The sequence below is a fragment of the Pipistrellus hanaki genome (assembly GCF_964339955.1).
Source record: "Pipistrellus hanaki genome assembly, chromosome: 20".
NCBI lineage: Eukaryota > Metazoa > Chordata > Mammalia > Chiroptera > Vespertilionidae > Pipistrellus > Pipistrellus hanaki.
Window position 1 is genome coordinate 4,982,354 of NC_140522.1, and position 25,927 is coordinate 5,008,280.

Consider the following 25,927-nt stretch of genomic DNA (forward strand, 5'->3'; position numbering starts at 1 on the left):
TGGCTCTTCCACAAAACACCACGGCCTGGGCGAGTCTATGTTGAAGAAGTGGCGTTAGAAGAAGTTGAAGTTTTAAAAATGTGGCTCTCCGAAGAAATTTCAATCATTGTACTGTTGATATTTTGGCTCTGTTGACTGAAGATGTTTGCCAACCACAGGTCTAGCAGAAGTCAGAAAAATGTATTCTTTGACCTTCCAAATCATGGTTTGCCCTCGGAGACCATTACAGCTCCTAGTTGTCAGGTTTTCTTGCCAACGCTTTCATTAATCTATGCGATGCACAGATATTTATATTTATTTGCATTTAAATTGCTTTCTCCTTTCAATCTATATAACACCTGGGGCTTTATTTGAGCCCCTTAGGAGTGGCTGCATGTGAAGGTGATGCTGGCATGAGAGGCAGGTCATTCTGTGCACTCAAAGCATGCCCATGCCTGAGCTTGGAGAATCTGGGTGGGTTTCTCCCCAGGCGTTTTCTCAGAGACAAAGCAACAATGCCTCTCAGGCCAAAACCGGTGTGGCTCAGTGGATAGAGCATCGGTCTGCAGACTGAAAGGTCCCAGGTTCCATTCCCATCAAGGGCATGTACATTGGCTGCGGGCATATCCCCAGTAGAGGGTATGCAGGAGGCAGCTGGTCGATGTTTCTATCTCCTCAATGTTTCCAGCTCTCTATCCCTCTCCCTTCCTCTCTGTAAAAAAATCAATAAAATATATTTTAAAACAAGCAAACAAACAAACAAACAAACCCCAATGCATCTCAGGCAATACCTCTGCGCATGACCACAAAAGGCAGACCCAATGCCGAATAAGAATCCTCCATAGAGAAGAGCATTCTGAACGCCCAGCTCCCTGGATTATCAGAGCTCGGCTTCTCCTTTTTCGGGCCAACTTCATCCAAACAGCACCCCTCATTTCTGCTCCATGATGTGGCTCGCGGGATGCCAGGTGTCAAGTTTGAACGGGGTTTTGAGCTCACCCCTTTCTGACCTGCTTGACAAAAGCTGATTAAGTGGTCCGGTTCAGGGGGCCCATGCGTGTTAGGGTGTTAGAATACCTGACATTACCTCCTACTCGGGACGTTAGGACAGTGTTTTTCAACCTTTTTTGGGCAAAGGCACACTTGTTTCATGAAAAAAATCACGAGGCACACCACCATTAGAAAATGTTAAAAAATTTAACTCTGTGCCTATATTGACTATATATAAAGTAATTCTCTTGAATAGGAATCAAATAAACACAAAGAAAGTATTTTATAATTACTTTATTATGAAATATTAAGTAAACAAAATAGTGAAAAATTATAAAATTCTTGTCTTGTCTGCACCTACGGCACACCAGGCAACATCTCGCGGCACACTAATGTGCCACGGAACAGCGGTTGAAAAACGCTGCGTTAGGATTCAGCGGGACCCAGCGGCTCTCTTCCGGCTCTTGGCTCCTGCCTGGGTGATGCCTCTGTGCTGCTGGGCCTGGTTCCTGGTCACTGCAGGTCCCGTCACATCCAAGGACGTCTCTCACACCGCAAGAGGTCTGAGAAACACTAGACCACCCCGAGGGGCCTTAAACACACGCTGGCCCTTTTCCTCTAAAGGTTGACATTTTGTGCCGCGGCCTTGAGCACACCAGTGAGGGGATGGGTGACGCTGCTGCTTTTCTTTCTTTATTTTTTTTTTTACCCAAACATTCTTTTATTGATGAAAAACGATGTTTCCTTTCCAATTTTTCCACCACAAATATTTTGAATTCAACATAACTACAGTATAGCTGTCCTTACATAGTAGTGCTTACATTTTTTATTTATTTATATTTTATTTATTTTTAAAAATTATTTCCTTTGATACTGCTTTTCTGAAGCCCTTTCTTTCTTTCTTTCTTTTTTTTTTTAATATATTTTATTGATTTTGTACAGAGAGGAAGGAAGAGAGATAGAGAGTTAGAAACATCGATGAGAGAGAGTCATCGATCAGCTGCCTCTTGCACACCCCCTACTGAGGATATGCCTGCAATCAAGGTACATGCTCTTGACTGGAATCGAACCCGGGACCTTTCAGTCCCCAAGCCGACGCTCTATCCATTGAGCCAAACCGGTTTCGGCTTCTGAAGCCCTTTCACAAGGAGGCAGATGAGATGGTTTACCGTGTTTATTGATTCCAATGTGGCCTCTGTGGTCGGGGCCTGTGTCAGGGCTGTGTCAATAAGGGCTGTGCTTGGCTCCGGTTTGGAGGCCTCTGCCTCACTCGCCTTCCTCCCCCTCTCCCCCCCTCTGCCCCTCCTGTTTCGGGGGTCTCCAGCCAGCATCAGGGGACGGTCCCCCGGGACTGTGACTGTGATGGATGTGCAGCCTGCAGCTGGGCCGGGGCCAGATGACACCATGCAGTTTCGCTTCGCTGTTTCCCCCAAGTGAACTGGGTCAGGAGTATTGGGGCATAAAGGCCACGTGTGGCTCAATCGCAGGCTGTGGCCCTTGGAGCAGAAAATCGAAGCCGTAGGCAAGAACAGAGGCCCGGAGCAGCCGGGGAGCCCGGGGGACGAGCCCTCATGTCAGCCAGGCTCAGCAGGGCCTACTGCTTGGGCCTCCTCCATCTCCTCGTCTAGAAAACTGGCACATCTGGAAAAGGCACAGCTCTTCCCACCCACAGACTGACTCTGCCGAGGGACTGACCATGGGAGGGAAGCCCTTATTGATGCTTCCTGTCTCTTTAAGTTCTCGCGGGGCTCCTTCATTCTTCCCCCAAGTTCCTTGAGCATCCTTAAATATATTTTATTGATTTTTTTTACAGAGAGGAAGAGAGAGGGATAGAGAGTTAGAAACATCGATGGGAGAGAAACATCGATCAGCTGCCTCCCGCACCCCCTCCCCCCTCCGCCCCCCACTGGGGATGTGCCTGCAACTGAGGTACATGCCCTTGACCGGAATCGAACCCGGGACCCTCCAGTCCGCAGACCGACGCTCTATCCACTGAGCCACACCACTTTCGGCTAACCGTGTTGTTTTGAGGAGCTAGCTGTAGGTCACTCCTCAGCCAGGCACTCTGGGGAGAGCCAGAGCAGCGTGGACAGGCATGTTGGTGGGAGCACACACATGTCTGGGGTCCCTGCAGAGTAGCACCTGCTTTCCTTGTGGGCTGGGAGGTTCGGGAGTGGGCAGAGGAGCTGAACGCCATCCAGTTGCACTGGCTCCTGCATTCCTGCAGCGAGGGCTGGGCGTGCTAACCCTCCGATGTCTGGTCGCCATGCAAGGACCTTGGGCTTCCTGGCTTCCTCCTGGCCCCCTTACAAGGGAAATGATCTCACAGAGGTTGGGAAAGAGCCAGCCCTCTTGGAATGACTGCTGCGTGCCAGGCACGAAAGCAGGTGCTCTCTTCGCACACGTGTGCGGGGTGGACTCGCTGAGCACCGTGTACAGACGAGGAGACCTGTTTCTGGCGGCAAAGTCATTTGCCCAGGACCCCACTGCTCACCAGCTCTCTGCCTTTCTCCCCCCTGACGCTCGTAATCCCTCTGGGAATGGCATCTGAAGCCTTCAACTGAAAACACAGTCTACCTTTTTTGTAGAAATCCACACAAGCGTAGCTTCGGAATGTTCTGGAAAGAAAATGTTTGCCCCGCCAAGTTGCCCTGATGCCCAGGGCAGGAGAAGGGCGGGCATTGGGGCACCTCCTGGAAGTGGTGACCACGCAGGAAAGAGGGCCAGCGTGCGTGTAAGGCCCCTCGGCGTGGGTGGTCTCGTGTTTCTCGGGCCTCTTGCGGTGTGAGTGAATTTTTTAGGTTATGAAAATGTGTGTATGTGTGTCTGGTTTCAGTCTCACTTGCTAATTTGCTTAGGTAACCTCTGTGCCTGCTCTTAGGTGGCCCTAAGGACCGGGATTAAGAGTTTTATGATCATCCTGCTGTGTTTAGTCTTTGGTAGCTGGGAATATCTATGTCACTAACCCAGGTGGTGCCATTACCACACACACACACACACACACACACACACACACACACACATCCTGCAAGACGAGGAATTGTGTGAACCAGTGTAACCAGTAAAACCACAGTATTTCGCTGAAGCAAAAGGGTTTCGAGCAGGAAGCAGGTAAACCCCCTTGCTTCCCACACAGCTGTCATTCTGTTCTCCCTTCTATGAAGTTCAAGGCTTGGGTTCTGCCCCTGGGGGCCACATTGGGCACAAGGGGAAGCCACAGGGATTATATTTAGCTCCAAACACCCCTGAGCTATATGTGGGGCCCATCACTTCCTTACGGTTGTAGAAATCATAATCTCTCTCCTCTCTCTCCTCATCTTCTCTCTTCTTTTTCTTTGTTGTGCCCCCTTCTTCTTCCTAGAGGTAGAGTCTTGCCTGCACCAGGCCTTCCCACTGGCCTTCTGATGGCCAATGGTAGGATACCTTCCTTATGTTGCCAATCATCGGTAAGAAGGCTTACCATTGGTTTTCCTGGAAGTCAGCATAATATTTCAAATTCTTCCATGCTCCCGTCCTCTCCATATCCCCCCCACCCCCATAAAAATGCTGAAAAACAATCTATTAATTAAGCAGTTCTTTTGATTATTATTATTTTCTTTTTTCTATAGCAAGCCATTGTGGGTGAGGTGTTTCTCCCCTTGTCCCCCAAAGATGTCGGTTGACCGTAAACTTCAAACAAGCTGAGTTGGAGTCAGGCCAGAAGCTGGGCCTCTCAGCCTGTCCTGTGCCTGCCCAGGGCATCCCCAGAGGGGACACACACCATCTGTGACACACAGAACCGGGCAGGGTCTGTCTGGGCCCTGACCGTTTTCTCTTACTCAGCCAGGCACATTGTTGAGTGAATGAATGAACAGAAGGCTGATTTTACAAATGAACTGAAATTGAGATGCAACATGGAACTAGGTTTCCTTTTTGATTGTTGTTGTGTTTATAGCAAGAGCAGCAAGGAAAGGAACTGATGAGTTAAACCTCTTCAGACATCATTTGAAACTCAGGTTTTGAAAGAGAAGATAATGGGAGACCCTGGATGTTTTCTATGCGCACAGTCAGACCTCCAGTCTGGGGCGGGCGGGGGTGGGGGGGATTCATGCAAGACTTGGGGCATCTTAATAAGCAAAGCTGGTAGAGTTGCTTCTGTCACAGAGTTTGTAGCCCAATCACAGAAGATAATAAAATTACAAAATAAGAGGAAGGCTGTATGTTCTCATTGTCTAGAGCAGTGGTCGGCAAACCGTGGCTCTCGAGCCACGTGCGGCTCTTCGGCCCCTTGAGTATGGCTCTTTCACAAAATGGGTGGCTCTTCTACCCATTGAGCTAAGTTCTGGCATCTTCCCAGTTTTAAAAATAAGAAGCCGGTTGCAGGGAAATGAAGTCACTTGCCCAAGGTGACAGAGGAAGTAGAAGTTGCCAAACTTGACCTTGGGTTGGTTGATTCTCAAGGCAATGATACTCTGGACTATTGGGCCAGTCTATGTTGAAGAAATGGCCTTAGAAGAAGTTTATGTTTAAAAAATGTGGCTCCAAAGAAATGTCAATCGTTGTCCTGTTGATATTTTGGCTCTGTGGACTAATGAGTTTGCCGACCATGGGCCTAGGGGATGAGGAAAGCTGGTCAGGAAAGTTGCTCAAAACATGCAGACTCTTTCCCAAAGTTCTGTTTCCTAAGAAGCTTAGCATATACCTTCCTCCTCTTACTCTTTTGTTAGTTCCTCTTCTTTCATTAATTCTTCATTTTTTTTCTCTCCCCAGTCCCCATCCTGACCTTTCTCAGAGCCTATTTGCTTCTCATATGGGGTATCTGACCCTCTAGACTCTCTCCCATTTCCAAGGCCATCCTCTGAAAATAGCTTATCACTTCTTCTTCTCCTTCTCAGACATGTAAGAACACCATCGAGCATTTATACTATGCACCAGGCATTGGGAAACCTTTCACATTTCATTTGCACTCTACCCATCGAGATAAGTTTTGGCATCTTCCCAATTTTACAAATAAGAAGCCGGTTGCAGGGAAATGAAGTCACTTGCCCGAGGTGACAGAGGAAGTAGAAATTGCCAAACTTGACTTTGGGTCGGTTGGTTCTCAAGGCAATGATGCTCTGGACTATTGGGTCATGCTGTCCTCCAGTGACGGTGCCTCCGGATGACCTTGACATAGGGAGGGGGCATTTCCGACTTCCCAGGCTTCCTGGGAACTCAGCTGTGCCTGTGCATAAAGAGGGCAGCTCTGTTCCCAGTGGGCAGTGGAGAGCCAGAGGACCGGCCACTGTGGCCGTGGCCGTGGCCGTGACATCGAATGGGAACCTTCTCCCCAAGTTCAGGGATGGAGAAAACACCCTCATCCTTTAGGGTGGGCCTATGTAGGTAGCTTTCAGCAGGAAGAGGAAAACCCTCCCAGGAGGCCTAGAAAATGGTCCTAGGAGCCACAATGGGATATAGGAAGCAGGGACCCGCCCCACTGGGCTGGTGGGCTGGTGGCTCAGCACCCAAGGGAAGGAGGTGGCTACGCCAGGCTGTCTCAGGTGCCAGAGCAGCAGGAAAGGGGTGGTTTGTTATATGTATCATGCACTGTGTTCTCACCATAGAGCACGCTAGAGCAAAGACGAGTTCATTACAAAAATCACAAGGAAGAAGAACTACATTTACAGAATTTATTGAAAACGAATAGTTCCATGTGGGCATATCTCAGCCTTTAAACTGAAAGCTGTTTTTGGACAGAAAGTTTGCCTGTATCCAAGGGGGATAGTCAACATATCTAACAACGGGAATGGGGGGCACCAGCCAATCAGGTCACTCTAATCAAGGCAGATGCTGGCTGTAACCGGCCAGAATGCCTCAGCCACTGCTCCAATCAGCCCTGCTCACACTGTGGGGCCTTGCGCATAAAGGATGCTCGATGAACGAATTTGAGACATCACCTGCTTTGGGAAACAATTTCACTCGCACAGTTTTTAGAGAAATTATTGGCTGCATCTCTTCCTGTTTCCCCAAAATTTCTTAGGGGCATGTGATCCATCCCTGCCCTACTTGGCTCCCCTATAAAATATCTCCCCCCCCCACCCCCCCAAGCTCAGGTCCAGGTTCCAATCCCTGAACACCTGAAGCCTCTTTTCTTTTACCTGAGCTACAGATTCATTAACCCAGACGTTTCAGAAACGTTATTATTAGAGCTTTAATCACCCATGTCCTCCTTTGAAGTTCTTGCTAAAATTACTTTCTGGCAGTAATAATTATGTCAATCGGGGGGCCAGCCAAATATAGCGGTGGCCCTTGAGCCAAATCAAGACGGGAGTTTCTAGCCCATAATCTATTTATTTGGCTCCGAAAGATTGTGCTAATTCCTCCCCCACCTCACCCCACCCCCGATGCCCCACCTCCCCTCCTCTCGTCTCTGTCCTACCTGTCATTCTTCTGGCAAAATTGACAACATAGCAAATGAAGTCCTAAAGACCAGGGGAGATGGCAGGACTGGGTCCGTCTTATCATCTCTTGCTGTGCTGGAGTCTGGAGCCAGATTTTTGCAAGTCATGGCTTAAAAGATTGCAAAGGCAAAAAAATAAAATAAAATAAAATAAATGAGATGGTAAATAAATAGGGTCAAAGTCAAGGGCAGAACCCCAAATGGCAGTGTTTGTTGGCGGAGGTTGGAAGGACATATGGGTTGGAAGAAAAGGAAACCAGGAAAGCCTAGACATGAAGACTGGCTGACCACATGCCCGGGTAGTAGGTAGACTTTGCATCTTGGGAGATGGTCTTAGCCACGGCTGCTCTGATGTGACCCAGGACAGCGGTCGGCAAACTCATGAGACAACAGAGCCACATACTAACAGTACAACGATTGCAATTTCTTTGGAGAGCCAATTTTTTTAAACTTAAACTTCTTCTAAGGCCACTTCTTCAACATAGACTCACCCAGGCCGCGGTATTTTGTGGGAGAGCCACACTCAAGGGGCCAAAGAGACACATGTGGCTCGCAAGCCACAGTTTGCCGACCACGGACCCAGGAGAACTTGCAGCAGGAACTAGCTTCAGCTATGTTGTCAGTGTTGCCATTGAGCTAAACAGTGTGTGTAGTGGTGTGTGCTTGCCTTTGGATGCAAACTTTTCTCTAAATTTAGACCAGCAACAGGCTGCAATGAGGCACAGGTCCCTGGACCACACAGAGAAGCCCGTGTCTGGGTTAGGCACGTAGGAGAGTCTGGACTGACGTACAGCAGGTCCTCAAATCGTGTCCTTCCGTGATGACGTTGGTGAGTTGCCCTTGGACCTTAACTCTCATTCACATCAACTACAGTCTTGTAGAATGGGTGTCATTATGCGTTGTGTTGCTTAAAGTCACAGAACCTATCAACGGCATTGAGGACTTACTGTAATATGAAATTATTAATGAGTTCTTTGATCCTTTTTTCCTACCAAGTCTTCAAAATCGGGTGTGTGTTTCATACTTAGAGCAGATGTGGATTCCGAGCAGCCACCGTTCACATGCTCCCACAGCCCCAGGTGGCTAACAGCCACCGTCTCAGATGGGGTGGGCATCCCTATGCAAAGTGTGCCCAGGAATCAGCTGCATCTGGGCACCAGGACGTCCGAGCCCGGATCTGCCAAAGCAGAACCAGCCCTTTGAACAAGGTCCCCTGGTGACCTGTGTCCTCAGAGGTCATAGGGGAGAAGCTCTGGTCTATGTTGGCGGAGGTTGGAAGGACATATGGGTTGGAAGAAAAGGAAACCAGGAAAGCCTAGACATGAAGACTGGCTGACCACATGCCCGGGTAGTAGGTAGACTTTGCATCCTGGTCCACCAGGCCCTTGGGTGAGGAAGCCAAGAGCGGTACAGACACCGTCAGCACTCCACACATTCCTGACCCAGAGCCAGAAAACCCGAACACATCAGGCGGCTGTAAAAATAGAGCACATTTTTGTCTCGATGTGGTTTTGTGGACTGCGGCCTCTTCATTTTGAGCCCTTTGGCTGCGGCCCTGTCACAATTCAGCCGTATGTCGATGAACTCGGAGCAGCAAAAGCAGCCGGAAATAAATAATGGCCACGAGATGTCCACATTAATCCTGGGACCTAAATGCCTAACTGGCGTTCCTGGTTCACGAGAAGAAATTGGAAATGCAAGTCTGTGCTTACGGGAAGCTCTGGATGGGCTCAACGTTCGGGATGTTGAGATAAAGATGAAATGTGCATGGATGGAAAGCAAACATCTCCATCTCTTTCCTCCTGCAGGCTGAATGGACACAAATCAGAGGCTCGCAGACAGACAGGAGGTTTATTTTGGTCTTTCCAATCTCTATATTGCTTTAGGATCTCCAAGCCAGAAGCCTCATTTGAAATTTCCTAATTTTTTTTTCCTTGATAAATTGAGGGGGGGGGGGGAGAGAAGGATTTTTCCCCCCTTCTGTATCAATAATCCTATCTTAGATGTTTTAAATTAAATTATTTTTCTAGCTTAGATTGACTATCACCTTTGCAGAGGAGTTTTAAACTCTTGGGCATGAAGGCAATCCAAGATGGAGGCACTCATTCAGTATCTTTAGCACCACAGGACAGGAATGGAGACACGTTGTCCTTGGATGCAATGCTCATCTCCTCCCAGGCTTAGCTCTGCTCTGTCCACCAATGGAAACAAAGATGGAGTAGTCTGCGTTGCCCAGAGAAACAGAACCAATATGATGGATGCATAGGTGGAGAGAAACTTGCTTGAGGAATTGGCTGATGGGATTATGGCGGCTGGCAAGTTCCCTAGGAAGAGCCAGTGTTGCAATGGAAGACTGAAGGCCATTTGCCAGGAAGGTTCTCTCTTGCTTGGGGGAGAGCCGTCTTTGTTCTATTAAGGCCTTCAGCTGATTGGGCGAGGCCCACTCACATTAAGGAGGGCAGTCTGCTCTACTCCAAGTCCATGACTTTGACCATCAGTCTCATCCAAAAACAACCCTCACAGGAACATCCAGAAGAGCATTTTGACCAACTGTCCAGGCACCATGGCCAGCCAAGTGGATATGTGCTATTACTCATCACCGATGGAGATCCTAGTGGTTTAAAAACACACAAAAGGGAAAACTCTGTATCTTCCCAGGAGGGAGGCACAATACGCTCCTCTTGTTATGGGATCAGAGAATATAGCGCTTAGGACATCCCCAAATGTCCTTCCTCTCCGAGGAACAGCGACGGACTTCTTTCATCTTTGAGGCCTCTTGGGCTAGCGCAGGAGCAGCCAGTTGCTGTCGGTCTCGGCACAACTCTGCGAGGGCAGTTGTGACTCAGACACCTCAGGAGTGGGGCCCAGGGGACTTGGGGGACAGCCACACGGAGCTCCGGTGCCATCACATTTTTTTGGTTACAGAGCATTCTTCAACCCCTTTCTGTGGCCAGATGCTACCCCAGTCCACTTAGCTTGTAAAAACCAAAAAAATGTCTAGAATTGTCAGCATTTCCTCTCCTTGTCCACTCCTTGTCCTCTCTCTACCCAACCATACACTTCCCATGCCTGTAGTCAAAAATACAAGCAAGAGGGGAAGGGAGCTGAGGGAAGTATAAGGGGGGATTTATAAATGGTGATGGAAATAGACTTGACTTCGGACAGTGAACACACAATACAATACACAGGTAATGTGTTATAAATTGTACAGGTGAAGCCTATATAATTTTATTAACCAACTAGAGGCCCAATGCACAAAGATATGTGCAAGAATGGACCTTCCTTCCCCTGGCTGCCAGCACCACTTTCACTCAGGCCCAGAGCCGCCTTTCCACCTTCCCATGCTGCCCAGAGCAGCTGGGGTGGGGTGTGTGTATGCAAATTAACATGTCATCTTTGGTGGGTTAATTTGCATATTCACTCCTGATTGGCTGGTGGGCATCACAATGGTACAGTCCATTTGCATCTTACTCTTTTATTAGTGTAGATGTCACCTCAATAAATTCAATAAAAATTAAAAAGAAAAATATGTAAAAAAAAAAAAAGACATTTGCAACAAATTCAACAAAGTTACTACCATTAAAACAAAAAATACAAGCAAAAAAATTATAAAGTTAAAAAAAAAAATTCATCCATCTCTGTCTCCCTTTTGCCTGTCTTCTTTCTTTTGATTCATCCTTCTTTCGTCCACAAATAATTTTGAAGATTGGAGGATGGAAAGTGGGAAAGAAATTTGACCTTTAGAAAAAGCAGTCACAGATGTAAATGGAAGCTGCCATTGGGAGAATATGCTAGAACCTAGTTAGAAACTTCAAGGTCATCTAGCTGTTAGACGACCTTGACGTCTCTAACTTTTCTAGTCTGTATTCTGGAAAACCTGGGTATGACATGAGGATTGAAAAGGAAACCGGAATCACTCAGCCTTTCTGTTCTACAAAGAACATCCTAGAAAAAAACACTTTCTTGCACTGGTGGCGGCCGCTAATCCGATTTGAAGTTCAGAACAGAAGTGTATCAAGTGGCATCAGTTGTCCTAGCACAAAAGTGGCTAAGAATTTCCTGTGAATTATCCATCTTTGTGTGTTAATGTAGAAAGGTGACACACTTTCTCAGTCACCCGCACCTGCTATGGCGCAGGTCCTGGGCATCGACAGATGAATAGATCACGCTCCAGCACTTCGCTTGGACACATTTTGATCCAACCTGTTTATTCTCCTTAAATTCTAATTTTTTTGTGTGTGTGAGCTGGAAGTTGATGCCATAAGTTCCTACTTGAACTAAAAATGTAGTCCATTGCCATAGGGGTCTTTCTCCTCCCTGTGGAATGACCTGACCTGACCTGACTTAAATGCATGCAAGCACCTACTATGTGCCAGGGGTGATCCTGTGGACTTGGTGCTCAGCACACAGTGGGCGTTCATATTCCCTTGGCAAGGGACCCCAGCTGTACATTCATGGCCCTTGCAGTCTAAGAGTATACTTCTAAAGTGGTGGCTGTATTCACCCCATAAATCAGTCCCCTTGGGTGATGCATCTAGGGGGATGTGGGTCACCTTTACAGAACCCTAGAAATAGGACTTCTTAGGTCGCCACTCCCCACCCAGCCAGCATTTCCTCTCAGAGCACATCACCCAACGGCTGGGAATGTGAACTTGACTTCTAGGCCCAGGTCCTTTATGAAATGCCTCTTTCAGAAAACACACACACACACACACACACACACACACACACACCTATTTACAGGCATCAATCACGTGCTGGATAGTAAACATTGGCCCTGCCATCTGTCAGAGAGATGAGCTCAAAGAAATGGGTGCCCCGGGTGTCATAAAAGGGGGGATACCTTTCTACAACTGAAACTCAGTGAGCTAGAAGGGGGCACATTTCCTCTGATGAGATAATCCTCATCAAAGAGGGGCCAGATGCAGAGATACAAGCATGGTGTGGCTCGTGATGAGTGGGTTCCTGGGAGAAAGATGCTGATGTTTCCATGGACGCCAGGGACAAGGGAATTGGAGTTAAACTATAAACAAGGGAATGTAGTCAAAACAAACAGCTTAAGGGATGGGTAAACAATGGGGTTCCCCAGAGACAGGCCTTCACCTATATCTGCACTTAGAATTCAGATGAGGATGGAATTTAGCAGCCTTAGAGGTCCCTAAACCGTAGCTATTGTAGATGGCCCAAATCAATAGCGACAAAGGTATCACATGAGCCAGGCTATGCACCTAGGAGGAAACAGTTCAAGGATACATATGTAAAAAAAAAAAAAAAAAAAAAAAAAAAAAACTCAAGAAGCTAGGACTAAAATCAAAATAGCCCTGCTAATGTGGCTCAGTGGTTGAGCGGCGACCTATGAACCAGGAGGTCAGGGTTTGATTCCCAGTCAGGGCACATGCCCGGGTTGTGGGCTCGATCTCAAGTAGGGGGTGTGCAGGAGGCAATTGTCGAATGATTCTCATCATTGATGTTTCCATCTCTCTCCCTTCTTCTCTCTGAAATCAATAAAAATATATTTAAAAAACCCCCAACACAATATAGAATAAGAAACCAACCAGAATCCTTTCTTCAAATGAGATCTTACTTTGGAGTCTCAAGAAATATATATGTATATCAGGTATGCAAGGGTGGGGGTGGGAGTGAGGTCTCAGTGCTCTCTCACTGCTGCTCCCACATCAGTCACGTGCCCAGCGTCCTGCTCCCTCCGGCTCATCCCTAACACAGTTTGGAAACCACTGGCCTAGATAAGCTCGCAAGTGCCCTCCAGGCCTAACACTCTGTGGCTCTGTTGCCTTTGGCACCAGCGTGACCTCAAATCAAAGGAGCGCTTCTCGGTTCCACAACAGCCCTGCCAATAAAAACATGTAAACTCCACAAGCCATTTCAAGCCCTAATAGCCACCCTCTAAAAAGTGGAAAAACAAAACAAAACAAAACAAAACAAAAAAACACACGCGACCTACATAACTTCACGTTTTCATTTGTCGTCAAAATCCAGCCCGTACTTGAAGCATGAGAGTGCATCTCAGCTCATCTCTGCCACATGCCCGGTGTTCAGGAGTTACCTGTGGCGGGGGCTGCCACCCCGGTAACCACATTTATTTTTTATTTATTTAAAAAAATATATATATATTTTATTGTTTTTTTACAGAGAGGAAGGGAGAGGGATAGAGAGTCAGAAACATTGATGAGAGAGAGATATTGATTAGTTGCCTCCTGCACAACTCCTACTGGGGATGTGCCCGCAACCAAGGTACATGCCCTTGACGGGAATCGAACCTGGGACCTTTCAGTCGGCAGGCCGATGCTCTATCCACTGAGCCAAACCGGTTAGGGCCAGAAACCACATTGAGGGAGCCTGAGATGCTCAGAGCCTCTTCCTGAGTTACAACCACACCCTGCCCGTGAACTTTAAGGGAAAGACCGATGCCTCTTATGTCCAGACTCATGGTCAGGGAGGAAGCAGATGGGCCCACTTTGGTTTCCATCACTCCACCGAGTGCCACTGTGGCCAGCCACCTCGTTAGGGGGCCCGGGGTCCTGGAAAGTGTCACCGATGTTTTACCAGGATGACCTCAATGACCTCCCACTCCCCACTTCTTGCTGACTGAGTATCGCCTTTATTCTGAGATGTATTTTTTTCTAAGTTTCCTCTAAGCCTTTCTCTGCCTGAATGCTAGTACTTCCAGGAGTCCACCTTGACCTTGAGGATTATTTTGAAAACCTGATTCTCGCCTAGTCCCCAGCTTCTGCTGTTATCCCACACATATAAACATTTGAGTGCACGTAAAGGGAGTTGGTTAATGAATATGTTTGTTCTGTGTTATCCCTAGTATGTCTTATGCTAGAGGCCTGATGCACAAAGATTCGTGCAAGAATGGGCCTTCCTTCCCCTGCTGCCGGCACCACCTTCGCTCTGGCCGGATCTGCCTTTCCACCTTCCCACACTGCCCAGAGTTCCAGAGCTGCTGGGGTGGTGCAGAACATCTGCATCCTGCCCGGGCCCTGGCCACTCAGTGCCTGCGTATGCAAATTAACCCACCATCTTTGTTGGGTTAATTTGCATACTCACATCTGATTGGCTGGTGGGCATCATGAAGGCATGGTCAATTTGCATCTTTCTCTTTTATTAGTGTAGATGTTGGCCTAAGTTCCCTTCATCTTTTGAGTTCAACATGGTACTTTGCGCTGAAAGAAACAATATTTTCCTTATGATGTTTGTTTGTAGGAACAAGGATATGGCTGAGTATAATGGTTAGAATACTAAAACACAATGAAGATGCTTTGCTGTTTCTTTGGGAATAAAGTTGAACATTAAGACTTTGCTGGTTTGTTGTACACATTTTTGGTTCATAGTCATTGGCTGGCTTGGTATTACAAATTTAAATCTAAGAACAGTACTTCAGATAGCATTTTCACATTTATTATTCAAAAAAAATAGGAACAGAATCATCTCTTTTTGTATAAAAGAAGCTTAAAAGAACTGCGATGGAAAAATATCCATCTATATAATGATTTTTTTCTGCCACTCTATAATTGGGATATAAACTATATACTTCGAGATGCCTGCTAATACAATAAGTACATCTTTGCATATGTTAATCACATGCTTATTTCATATTTCAGGTTTGATAAATGATGAGAAATTTTGCCTTCATTTCCAATTTTTTTTTTTTTTGCCAGGAAGGCTTAGATTCTTAGTCAACTAGTCAATTATCATCACTAGTTTGAAACTATAGTAAAACAATCATCTCATCAGATGAGTTACATTTCTTTTTGAAGTTCCTTTCCCCTTCTGGGCCTCACAGGAAAAGCTTATAAGAGCTCTTCTGCAATTCTGTAAGTCCCTACTTTGTTTGGGCCTAGATCCTGGGGTGTTAGCAATGAATTTATAATTTACCAGAGGCGTGGTGCACAAAATTTGTGCAAGGGGCTTGGCCCTGGCAGCTCTTGCTTCCTCTGGAAAGCCATCTGGAGGGATGTTTGGAAGGTTGTTAGGCTGTCTGGTCTAATCAGCATATTACACTTTTATTATTATAGATAGATCCTAAGTACCCTTAATTAGATACACCCCAGTTCCTGAAACAAGGACAATGCTTTTTTTACTGATTGCCTTTTATCAGCAACCTTTTCCCCTCCCTGAGTATTTGCACCAGAATTTCCCCCGTGTGTGTTTGTTTGTTTGTCTGTTTTAGTTGGGATATTCCCATTTCACAGATCAATGAATGAATGGCGAGTCTGGATGGACCGGCACACAAATGTTCACGAGTTAGTGAACATCTCCCCCCCAACAATGATTGGGGGTGAGGGATGCCTCCGCTATTTAAGCTCTAAAGAGATGCAGGGTGGCCAGTGCCTCGGGAAGGTTCTTTTCTGGTTTCTATGGGAAGTCCCCAGAGCAGACTTTCCTGGCCGGGGCCTGCTGATCCCTAAAGGTGTGAGAACCAAATGCTGTGCCCCCCCACCGCCGCGCATGCGTGCTGGTGTGTGCGTGCGTGGAGCGGGGACTGCAGAAACCCTTTCCTGTTTGAGGTGACTGGATGCATTCACTTCCAGTGGAAACACTGGCCTGAAATCTAGCCTGTGTGCGTATGTGTGTGTATATATATATATTAATATATATATAGCCCCCCGGAGCTCGCCAAGGGGATTTCTCTGACGAGTGCATTGAGCTCTGAGAGCTAGCGGATCTGCGCTTAAAGCACTTACATGCATGTGTCGCTACCGCTTAGCTGACTTGTCAGGCCTGGAGCCTGAAGCTTATCTCTAACACCTTCCATCGGGTGAGAGGGGAAAACCAGAGCAAACTACTCTGTCTTGCTCTCACAAGGGCTCCCTGGCTCAGGGCAGGGACGCATCCCACCCACTCTTTCCCCTGCCAGGCTCTCTGAGCGGGAATGGGCTCAAGGAGGGGGCCCTGCATCCTCAGGGCTCTGCGATGCAGGCTCTCTGCAGTCCCTCTCCGCATCTTAGCGCCAGACAACTTTTTCTGCATTTCCCTGAGATTTCGGCGCAAGCCTGGTTATTTGCACCGGGTTCAGGCTCCTTTCCGCGGCCAAGGCTCCTGCAGAGTCTCAGGGCGGCTGTCCTGGGCTTGCCAGGGGCCCTGCGGGGTGACCGGGCCTAGGGGAGGAAGGGGGTGGTGGCGGGCCCGGCCTAGGCGGTTGGCACCGGTGCCAGGGCTCCAGGATGCGCCCCTGTAGCTTCCTGCCTGAGCCCAGGCCGCTGCCTCCGAGCAGCCCTCCAACCGACCCGCAGGGTGGGGGAATCGAGCCCCGGCCAGGAGGCGGAGGAGGCCCCCGGGGGCGTGCCCGGGGCCCAGAGGGCGCCGCGCCCCCGCCGCGCGCGCTCCTGGGGCAGCGGTTTGGGAAGCCGGAGGGGCAGCGACCTCTGCGGGCGGGCGGGCGGCCGGCCGAAGCTTCCCTGCGGCCTCGGCGAGCCGGGCGGGCCTCGCCGGCTCCCGGTGGCTTCCGAACCCTGGACGCGGGCGGAGACGCGGCGATGCCCGGGGCTGCGCGCTCGCCAGGGTCCCCGGGAGGGTCCTGGCGCGGGCGGCTCAGCGGCGGCGTCCCGAATCTGGGGTGGTGAGGGTCTGTGCATCCCCTCGAGCCGCTCCAGGAACCCCGTTTTCCCTTTTTGGGGGACAGGGATCGCTCCCGATGTCTCTCCTTTAGAAAGTTACTCCGGCGCTTGTATCACCGGATGATGCAGAGAGAGAGACCGCGCGGTGGTCTGTCCCCCGCGGACCCCACTCCTCCCCTCAGGGCGATCCCGTCCAGTGGGCAGAGCCAGGTGGAGCCCAGCTGTGAACCCCGAGCCGGTTGACACCTGGGGGCCCCCCCCCCGCCCCGAAAGGGTTAAGCGCGCCCCGCTGAAGGCTCGGGTTTACATGTAAATACAGAGCAGCTGCTCCGCGCGGCCCGGCCGGCCCGTCTGACGTCGTTGATTGGTTGCCAATGACATCACCGCCCGCGTTCTAAGCGGCGGAGCGGCGGCCCGGGCGGGGGGAGGAGCGCGGAGAGGCCACGCCCCGGCCACGCCCCCTCCTGCCGCCCATTGGCTGCGGGCTGCTGTGAGGTAACGGTCCGCGCTCCCCGGGTCCTGATTGGCCCAGCGCGCCGTCGGTCGGCCCCCGGCCCGCCCCGCTCCCCCCCCCAGGAGCCGTACATGTACGGTCCTCGCCAAAGAGAAAGTAACTATGTTGTTGTGGCTGGAGATCAATGAAGCCGAGTGAATGGGGGGCTGAGTCGCGCGAGTCCCAACACGGAGGCGGGCGGCGCCAGCCAGATGGTGGAGGGCTGCGCTCCTTCATGAAAGTGAGTGGAAGTCCCCGCGGCGGCCCCGGTGTGCGTGTGAGTGTGTGTGTGTGTGTGTGTGTGTGTGTGAGTGTGAGTGTGTGTGTGTGTGTGTGTGTGTGTGTGAGTGTGAATGTGCGTGTAAGTGTGCGTGTGAGTGCGTGTGAGTGTGAGTGTGTGAATGTGAGTGTGAGTGTGTGTGTGTGAGTGTATGTGTGTGTGTTTGTGTGTGTGTGTGTGTGAGTGTGTGTATGTGAATGTGAGTGTGAGAGTGTGTGAATGTATGAGTGTGTGTGTGTGAGTGTGGCGATGCTCACGGGGAGCCAGGGCAGGCAGGTGAGCTCAATCTGGGGGTGCCGGCTGTTGGTTGTTGGCTCGCGCCTCGCGGTGCGTTCACGCTCTGCAGTCTGTTTGGATGATTTTGGACGAAATGGGAAGGAAAAATAAAAGAGGTTTGTCGGGACGCTTTGCTGCAGTTTTCAATGCCCGGAGCTCGTTGCTGAGCTGTGTTGGGAAGGATGGGAGGATTGGGGGGGGGGGTGTTAGGTGCCCCAGGAGCGGGGAAAGAGCGTCCTCCAAGCTCTTGATTTTTCTCCCATGTCAGCCTGTGCCTATTGACCAGCCCAGGGGAGAGGGGGGCAGGCGGGCCGCTCAGGGTCTCCCGGAGGTTTCCAGGGCCGGTCTGGCCGGTTTCGCAGGGCCGGGTGTGTAGACAGAAGCCCAGCTGACCCGACCCTCTGCTGCAGGGATGCAGATCGCGCTGTAGACACTCGGTGCGTGCGTGCGTGCGCGTGTGTGTGTGTGTGTGCCGCTCACGCACCCCGCCTGGAGGTGGGGGCCCAGCCGGGGTCCCCCGCTCCAAGGGAAGTGGGCTGTCCATCCTCCCAGGACGCTCCCAGCCAGGTGACACCATAGCCAAGACTTGCACTGCTGGGTCCGGCTGGGAAACAGTTCTAGCTTCCGGAATAGTACTTGGCTCTTCAAAAAAAAAAATAAAAAAAAAAATACTACGCCAGGGAGGGAAGAGGGGCTGGAAGGAGGGAGGGAGGGAAGGAAGAGGTTGGGTGCCTTGCTCCCATCCAGAGCTGGGGGGAGGAACCTGAGTGGCCAGGGACCTGCGGGTGGGGTGCCTGCGTGCCCGTGTGCGTGTGCATGCGTGTGTATGTGTGTATATGTGTGTGTGTGGGGGGGGGAGGAGGGGTTCTGCTGGTGACACTTGGGCTCCTCTCAGGAAATGGTGACATCTCCCCAGATAGCTCTTGAAGTTGCTTTCAACAGAGTGACTCCTGCACGGGGTTCGGTCTCTGGGCTGTGTGCACGGCTGATAGCAGGGCCGGGTGGTGGTGGGGAGGCGGTGGAGGGCGCCCCTGTGCCTTCAAGGAGGAAGGAACTGCGCCCCCTTCCCAGGCCGATCCTGTGGGCAGCACTTCCCTGCCCCCAGGCGAGCTGGGAGGTCATCTTTAAGAGATCCATCGCCCCAAAGAGGGGGATCTCTGGGTGGGGCTGAAATATTAAACGCCCAGCGCCCACCTCCCGCCCAGAGCAGCCCTAGGATGCACAGTCCGTGCCTTTGGGGGAAATGAAGTTAAAGCAAGCGGTCCTTTCCCTAAAAGCCCTAAAGGCGAGCGTAGGGGGTGGGAGGTGGGGTGGAGGGTAGCGAGGGAGCAAAGAGGGATGGATCTGCCCAGGGCTGGGGTTTCCAGACCTGCCTGGCTCCTTGGCCAGAGGCTCCCTCTTTGGACACCGGTTTGCAATGAAAGGGGAAACGCAGACTGATGAGCAGGCTCGGAGGCAGCACCGGGCTTCAGTGCATAGGGCTGTGAGTGCTTTGCAGAGGGCTCAGCGGAATGGAAGGCGAGAAGAGCTCCCGGCTAAAGAGACAGACGCACTTGGGGGAGGGGGGGTGCTTTCATTCTGAGGCGCAGAAAGTTGCCAGCCGCCCCCCGCTGTATATTTAGCCGCTGGCTGTATGTTTCTGTGAGCCCTGCCCGTGTGCGGGGCCATTCCCCCGCCTTGGCAGCGGGCAGGGAGTGACGTGGAGAGTATGCCCGGGTGGCCCAGTGGGTATTCCTCGGATAATTGCGCTAGAGGGGCTGCCCGGGAGACAAGGCCTGGGATGGAGACCTCCTCAGAGCCTTCCTTTCTGTCTCAGAGTTTCGTATCTCTGTGCTTGTGCCTTTTCTGAGGGTGAACATCATCCGTGTAGGTCCGAGAGAGATCAGCGTGTGCCTGGACAATGCATGTAACCTCGGGGCTCAGGGACCAGATAGGTGGGCGCGCTCAGGTTGGCATCCTCTTTGAACCCCGTGCCCACGAGTCTCCAGGTTCAGGAGAAGCGTGAGAAAAGGTGATCCAAGACCACTCTGCTCAGAGGGATGCAGCGAGCTGCTTCTCCTAGCGGCTGCCTTGTGTGTCACGTGACTTGATTCTTTCTTTCTCTCTCTCTCTCCCCTGCCCTCCTTTACAGACTGTCTTGAGTTCTTCTTGAATCGCCAGCGTTCAGCCTCCTCATGCCTCCGTCTCCTTTAGACGACAGGGTAGTAGTGGCACTGTCCAGGCCCGTCCGGCCTCAGGATCTCAACCTCTGTCTAGACGCTAGCTACCTTGGCCCCGCCGCCCCGGGCGGCCACAGCCACCACCCTCCCGTCATCGCCGCCGCCGCCACCGCCACCGCCACCGTCGTGTCCCTCAAGGCTGCGAACCTGACGTATATGCCCTCATCCAGCGGCTCTGCCCGCTCCCTCAATTGTGGATGCAGCAGTGCCAGCTGCTGCACTGTGGCAGCCTACGACAAGGACACTCAGCCCCCAGCCCACGCTGCCATCGCCTGCCCGGCCACCCAGATGGTCAACAACAATGAGAACGCAGGCCCTCTGAGTCCGGCGGGCGGGGTGGTGGGCAGCCCCGCGGCGGGGACTCCCAAGCAGCTGGCCAGCATCAAGATCATCTACCCCAACGACCTGGCCAAGAAGATGACCAAGGGCAGCAAGAGCCACCTGGCCAGCCAGGGCCCCGTCATCATCGACTGCAGGCCCTTCCTGGAGTACAACAAGAGCCACATCCAGGGAGCCGTCCACATTAACTGCGCCGACAAGATCAGCCGGCGGAGGCTCCAGCAGGGCAAGATCACCGTGCTGGACTTGATTTCCTGCAGGGAAGGCAAGGACTCTTTCAAGAGGATCTTCTCCAAAGAGATCATCGTTTACGACGAGAACACCAACGAGCCCAGCCGGGTGATGCCGTCCCAGCCCCTCCACATCGTCCTCGAGTCGCTGAAGAGAGAAGGCAAAGAGCCTCTGGTGTTGAAAGGTAACGGAATGCTCCCGTCCCCGGTGTCGGCGGCGTCGGCGTACCCCCGATTCGCCTGGGGTCACTGGGGGTTTCCCCTCCGAGGTACCAGCACTCTCCCCACCCTGCCTATACCCGCAAAGACCAGAATAGACGTCCCTCTCGTGTCTGCCCTCCGGTGCCCTTTCTGAATGAGTTGTTGTGGGGTGGTGAGAGGAACCCGGTAGCATTGAACCTGAAGCCAGGAGATTTGGGTTCTGGTCTTGCTTCCCCCTTCTGATTTGCATGGTGCAAGCCGTGTCACCTCTCTGAGACTCTCCAAACCCCCACCCCACCCCCCGTCTTTCCCCCCAGAGGGGCTTGTAGGGGTGTCAAACTCAATCAGAGAAGGGGCCAAAATCTAAAATCCAGCCTAAATCGCAGGCCGAATGGTTTACTGAACAGTCATAAACTGACAATGTCATAAACTGACAGCGGAGTGCAGTGATGACAGCGCGGTGCGGGCCACATTGCAAGGCCTGGCGGGCTGGATTTGGCCCGCGGGCCTTGTGTTTGACACATGTGCCCCAGAGGGTGGCTCAGGTCCCGCCTGGTCTGGTAGCTCTCGGCCAGTCAATCACTCGCTGGAAAGTTACTGTCTCTCAGGCTTCACACAGGTTGGTGGGATGGAGGTGGAAACTCACAGGTACCCGTTCTTTTTTGTGGGAAAGTCTGCCTCGTTTTCACCTCTCCCGTCAGCTTGGGTTTTAGGTGGTTTATAAAGTGACATAGAGAGGGGCCAGAGACCCTTAGTACGTAGCCCCACAGTATAAGTTCATCAGAAACATCTGTTCCTCGGCCGTGGCTCTAAGGGACAGAGTCGTGAGCTACTCCCCACCCCACTGTTTCCTCAGGGTGCACCCTACAATCGTTGGCATCATGGCTCCCCCCCAAGATGGGGCGCTGGTCACTCGCCTCAGTATGTTCCATGCAGAAGAGCTCGGAGGTCGTGGTGGCTGAGTTCCGGCAGGAGGGATTCATTGCCCACTATTCTCTGAGCTCCTTCTACCCCGTGTTGCGTAACCAAATGGGGCCACCCTCGACCCCTTTGTCCTTCTTGCCTCTTGGCCCCCAAGATACCATCCTTTGGGGGCACCGCACCTCATGCTTGGTCTTCAGTGTCTTCTGTCCGGTGGTGGTGGCTCTGAGAGATCATCATCTTCTTTCTTCTCTTATGTCTGAGCCACGGTGCTCAGTCTAGGCCATAGCGCCCGCTGGCCTCCGGAACTGTGTTGACCAAAGGGTCCCTCTGAGCTTCTTACATGTTTCGATGGCAACAGGCCGTTGAGGGGAGCAAGTGAGTCGTTGTGTCTCTGTGAAGGCAGCCCCGCCATGCCCTTTCTGGTCTTCTCGGCGATGCAGTCTGCCTTTGGCTAAGGCCCATTCTTGGAAATGTGGTTCTGAGTTCCTCTGATATAACCCGCCTGCCCGCCTTCCTCCGATGCCCCCTCCCTGGAGCCAACTACCACAAAGTCACAACTACCCCTTTGTCATGGGCTCTGGCAGCAACTAGTCATTTTTGTTGTTGTCCTTCCTTGGTTTTCTTGGGTTTACAGGAATGTTCAGATTTCCTCTGTATGGTGTGGCTTTATATTCTTGTTTGGTTGGCGTTGAGGGATTCCCAGTAAGGTGATCAGCTAGTGCTTTCTGACCATGATCTTGGCTTGGCTTATCTTTTTTTTTTTTTTTTTTGAGAAACTACAACCTACACATTTCTCCCATTGGTGATCGTTTGTCTTGGGGAGCAGACAGAGTGGGGAGTCGATGGACTTAATGGTTGTCTCTCTGCTCATGCAGAGTCGATGTTGAGAAAAAAGCAGGCCTTGTGTGTCTGCAGACTCCGAGGATAGGCATCGAACAATATACCCTCAGCGGACCCCGGACTTGGACTTGAGGTTGGCTGGAGGAGTTGTAGATCCCCCCCCCCCCCACTTCTTTTCTGGCCGTGTCTATGGGGGTGTCTTGTCAATCGCTGAGAAAGGAGTCTCCTGGGTGCTACCCATGGAAGTGGGGTTCCTCCCCCGCTCCTGTGGATGCCGCTGGGACTCCAGCCGCCGGGGTTGTTCCTCCGTGTCAGGGAGGGAGAGTGGCTCCATGGGCGGGGCCGGACATGCTGCTGACCTCACCACTGGGCGCCCTGGGCGGCCGCCGCGAGGGCTCCTCATTTGCGGGTTGGTGAGACACGGCGGCGGTGGACCTGGAAGAGGTGCTGGTGGTAGAGGTTGGACTATCTGGAACTTTGGGGGCGCTTTTTCTTCCATTTTCTGGGAATTTGCTTGGGGAAAAAAAAAAAAAATCTGTAGTTCAGGAGCAGAAGGGTCTAGAATCTACTCTTATTTATTATCATCGTCATTATCCTTTTGGTCTCTCCTACAATGTGGACCAAGATGGTAAAGAAGGGAGAGCAATTCCCCAGGATGCCCCTCGCTGCCCTCTCACCTGGGCAAACCAAAGGCTAATGATGCCAGCGCACCGTGGAGCGAGGGAATGGGGTGGGCATCCCTCAGAAGGCATGGCCAGCACCTCCTCAGACCAGGCTCTTGTGTGGGTCCAGCAGACCATGCTGGCCTGGCCTCCCTCCCTGCTGAGGGTTCTTTTTCCTAATTCCAGCCCCTGGCTGATGGGAGGTTTTATTTTAGCAAGCGCGGCCGTGGTACCATTTTGGGAATGAGTTGAGTTTTGCAGGGAAGCTATGGTGATGGGTGGGAGGGAGACTCTCCAAGAGTAGACATTTCTGAGGCCTCCTGAATGTATTTTCAGAGATTTCAGTAACAGCCTCCCGGGTAATTTATGGCCGGCCCACCTGCTGCCCGGGTGTGTGTTTGTAAACACTGGTTGCTACCCTCCCTGGCCAAGTGTCCTGTCCCCTGCTCAATGCCACGTTCTCCATGTTTGGTACTGCCGGCCCGGGGACCGTTTTAGTAATGCTGTGTCAGGCCGGGAAGCAGGCGATCAGCGCCGGAGCCCCTGAGATTAAGTTGCTGTCCTCACTTACAGTCCCCTCCCCGGCGTGGCCCGCGTCCGAATCCATGGCTGAGTCTCAGCTTCCACAGAAAACACGGCCTCAGACCTGCACTTCCGCCCAGCCCCGAGAAACGGAGAGAGATTGAGGGATTTGCAAACTCTTGGAACGAATTAGAATCTGTTTTTACCCAAACGGGATGTTGAATGTGATTTCTAGCATTAAGGAATCAGAAGGCTAGACAATCCCCGGATGAGGGCTACCTACCATCACCGCTGTGATGCTTGTCAGGCTCCCGAGGTTGGGTTCAGGGAAATAATTTGTCATTGACCTCAAGAGGCATCCCCACCTCCTTAAAAACGGTCTACGCCTTTAAAATGTTTACTACAAGAAATTTCAAATGTAGAGAAAAGTAGGAAAGTGTGGATCGAGCGCCCATATGCCTGTCACCAGATTTCAATGAGTACTACGGTATCTTCCCTATTTGCCTTCTCTTTTTTTTTTTTAATTGAAAACATTTATAGAGCAGACAGTATTTTAATGTATCTAAACACGTTTTATGTTTAAAGCTGATGTTTAAAAATTAAAAAGGCTGGGATATTTTATAGTAGAGCATGGACAACATTTTTACTCAATATTGCAGCGTCATGTGACCGTTTTGGAGAATTTTCGCAAACTCGTAACTTCTGCTGTGACGGCCAGGTGGTCAGGGTTATGGAGAAGCAGCCCTCCTTCTTTGGGGGGCTGGAGGGAGGGCTCTAGGTGGTAATGGGGGTCCAGGGCTCCCCGCTCTACTCAGCTATGTCAAGGTCCATGCCTGTACTTGCTCTGCGCTGTCACAAAACAAAGACTGACTCAGAGGCGTTTATTGGGGAGCAGAGGGAGGACAGGGAGTTACCTCAGGAGCCTGTTCCCTAGAGAAGATTTGGATAACATGGGGCTGTGGTCGGCAAAGTGCGGCTCCCGAGCCACAGGCGGCTCTCTGGCCCCTCGAGTGTGGCTCTTCCACAAAATGCCACGGCCTGGGCGAGTCTATGTTGAAGAAGTGGCGTTGGAAGAAGTTTAAGTTTAAAACATTTGGCTCTCCAAAGAAATGTCAATCGTTTAGCTGTTGATGTTTGGCTCCGTGGACTGATGAGTTTGCCGACCACTGTCCCAGGGGGTTAGACCCTCACACTGTAAACCTTCCCGCCCTCCCTCCTAATGAGCAACATGGATTGCAGGTTTGCCCGGAGTCAGCAAGGATTCTGAGGTAAACCTGTGGGCAATGTGAGTGGGATAGAAAGATCCAGAGGCTGTGCTCAGAAGTCAGAAGCCCTGGGAGCCTTTTCCTTCTCTCTCTGCTGTGTTTTGTGGGGGGAATACACAATTTCCTCTTGTCTCTCGGAGGTGTTATGAGGAGATTTCTCGATTCACAAACGCACCGTCGTCATTCGGAACCTCTGATTAACACCTGAACGTGGCTAACATGAGCCCTGTAGCAGAGGGGAAATTCAGGCCGGGCCTGGGATCTGGTCCAGCTGAGTTCTGGTCTTGCTCTCCTCCTCTCACCCTGCCTTTGCCTCCGATTTTCACCCCCTTACCTCCCCCCGTCCCGCCCTTGCTGGGCCCAGTAGCTATCTCATAGTGGTAGTTAGGCACACAAGGAACTAAAGCCTGCAGAGTGTGTAAGTAGTGCCTCATGGTAACGACTCAAACATGCCGCTTAGTATCAGTGCTGCTGGTTGAACAGGAATGATGGTGCCAGTAAAATCGGGAGTTTTGGCTCCTTTTCCGAAGGAGTACAGCTAACAGGCTAGGTACAGCAGCCTGTGTGTGTGTGTGTGTGTGTGTGTGTGTGTGTGTGTATGGCTGTCGGCTAAAAATAACCTGGTGACTGGCCCCTAATTTAAGTAGCCTACAGTTGGAGTGCCAAGCAATTACAAAAACATGTTGGGTCAAGAGGCCAGAGTAGTTC

At 51.2% G+C, this 25,927-nt stretch overlaps 1 protein-coding gene across 3 annotated transcripts in view; it reads left to right on the plus strand.

The window, feature by feature from the left end:
• Nucleotides 1-25,927, plus strand: part of DUSP10 (dual specificity phosphatase 10) — a 93,851-nt gene that overhangs the window by 41,199 nt on the left and 26,725 nt on the right. Inside the window, exons 1-2 of one of the 3 annotated variants that reach the window (XM_084868911.1) lie at nucleotides 17,544-17,702; nucleotides 20,149-20,990. In XM_084868911.1, coding sequence (XP_084725037.1) covers nucleotides 20,192-20,990 — 799 coding nt within the window. In that variant the 5' untranslated portion in view covers nucleotides 17,544-17,702; nucleotides 20,149-20,191. Of the gene's footprint in view, nucleotides 1-17,543; nucleotides 17,703-17,900; nucleotides 18,018-20,148; nucleotides 20,991-25,927 lie in introns of those variants that run through there. The other 2 variants (XM_084868913.1, XM_084868912.1) reach the window with 2 other exon arrangements.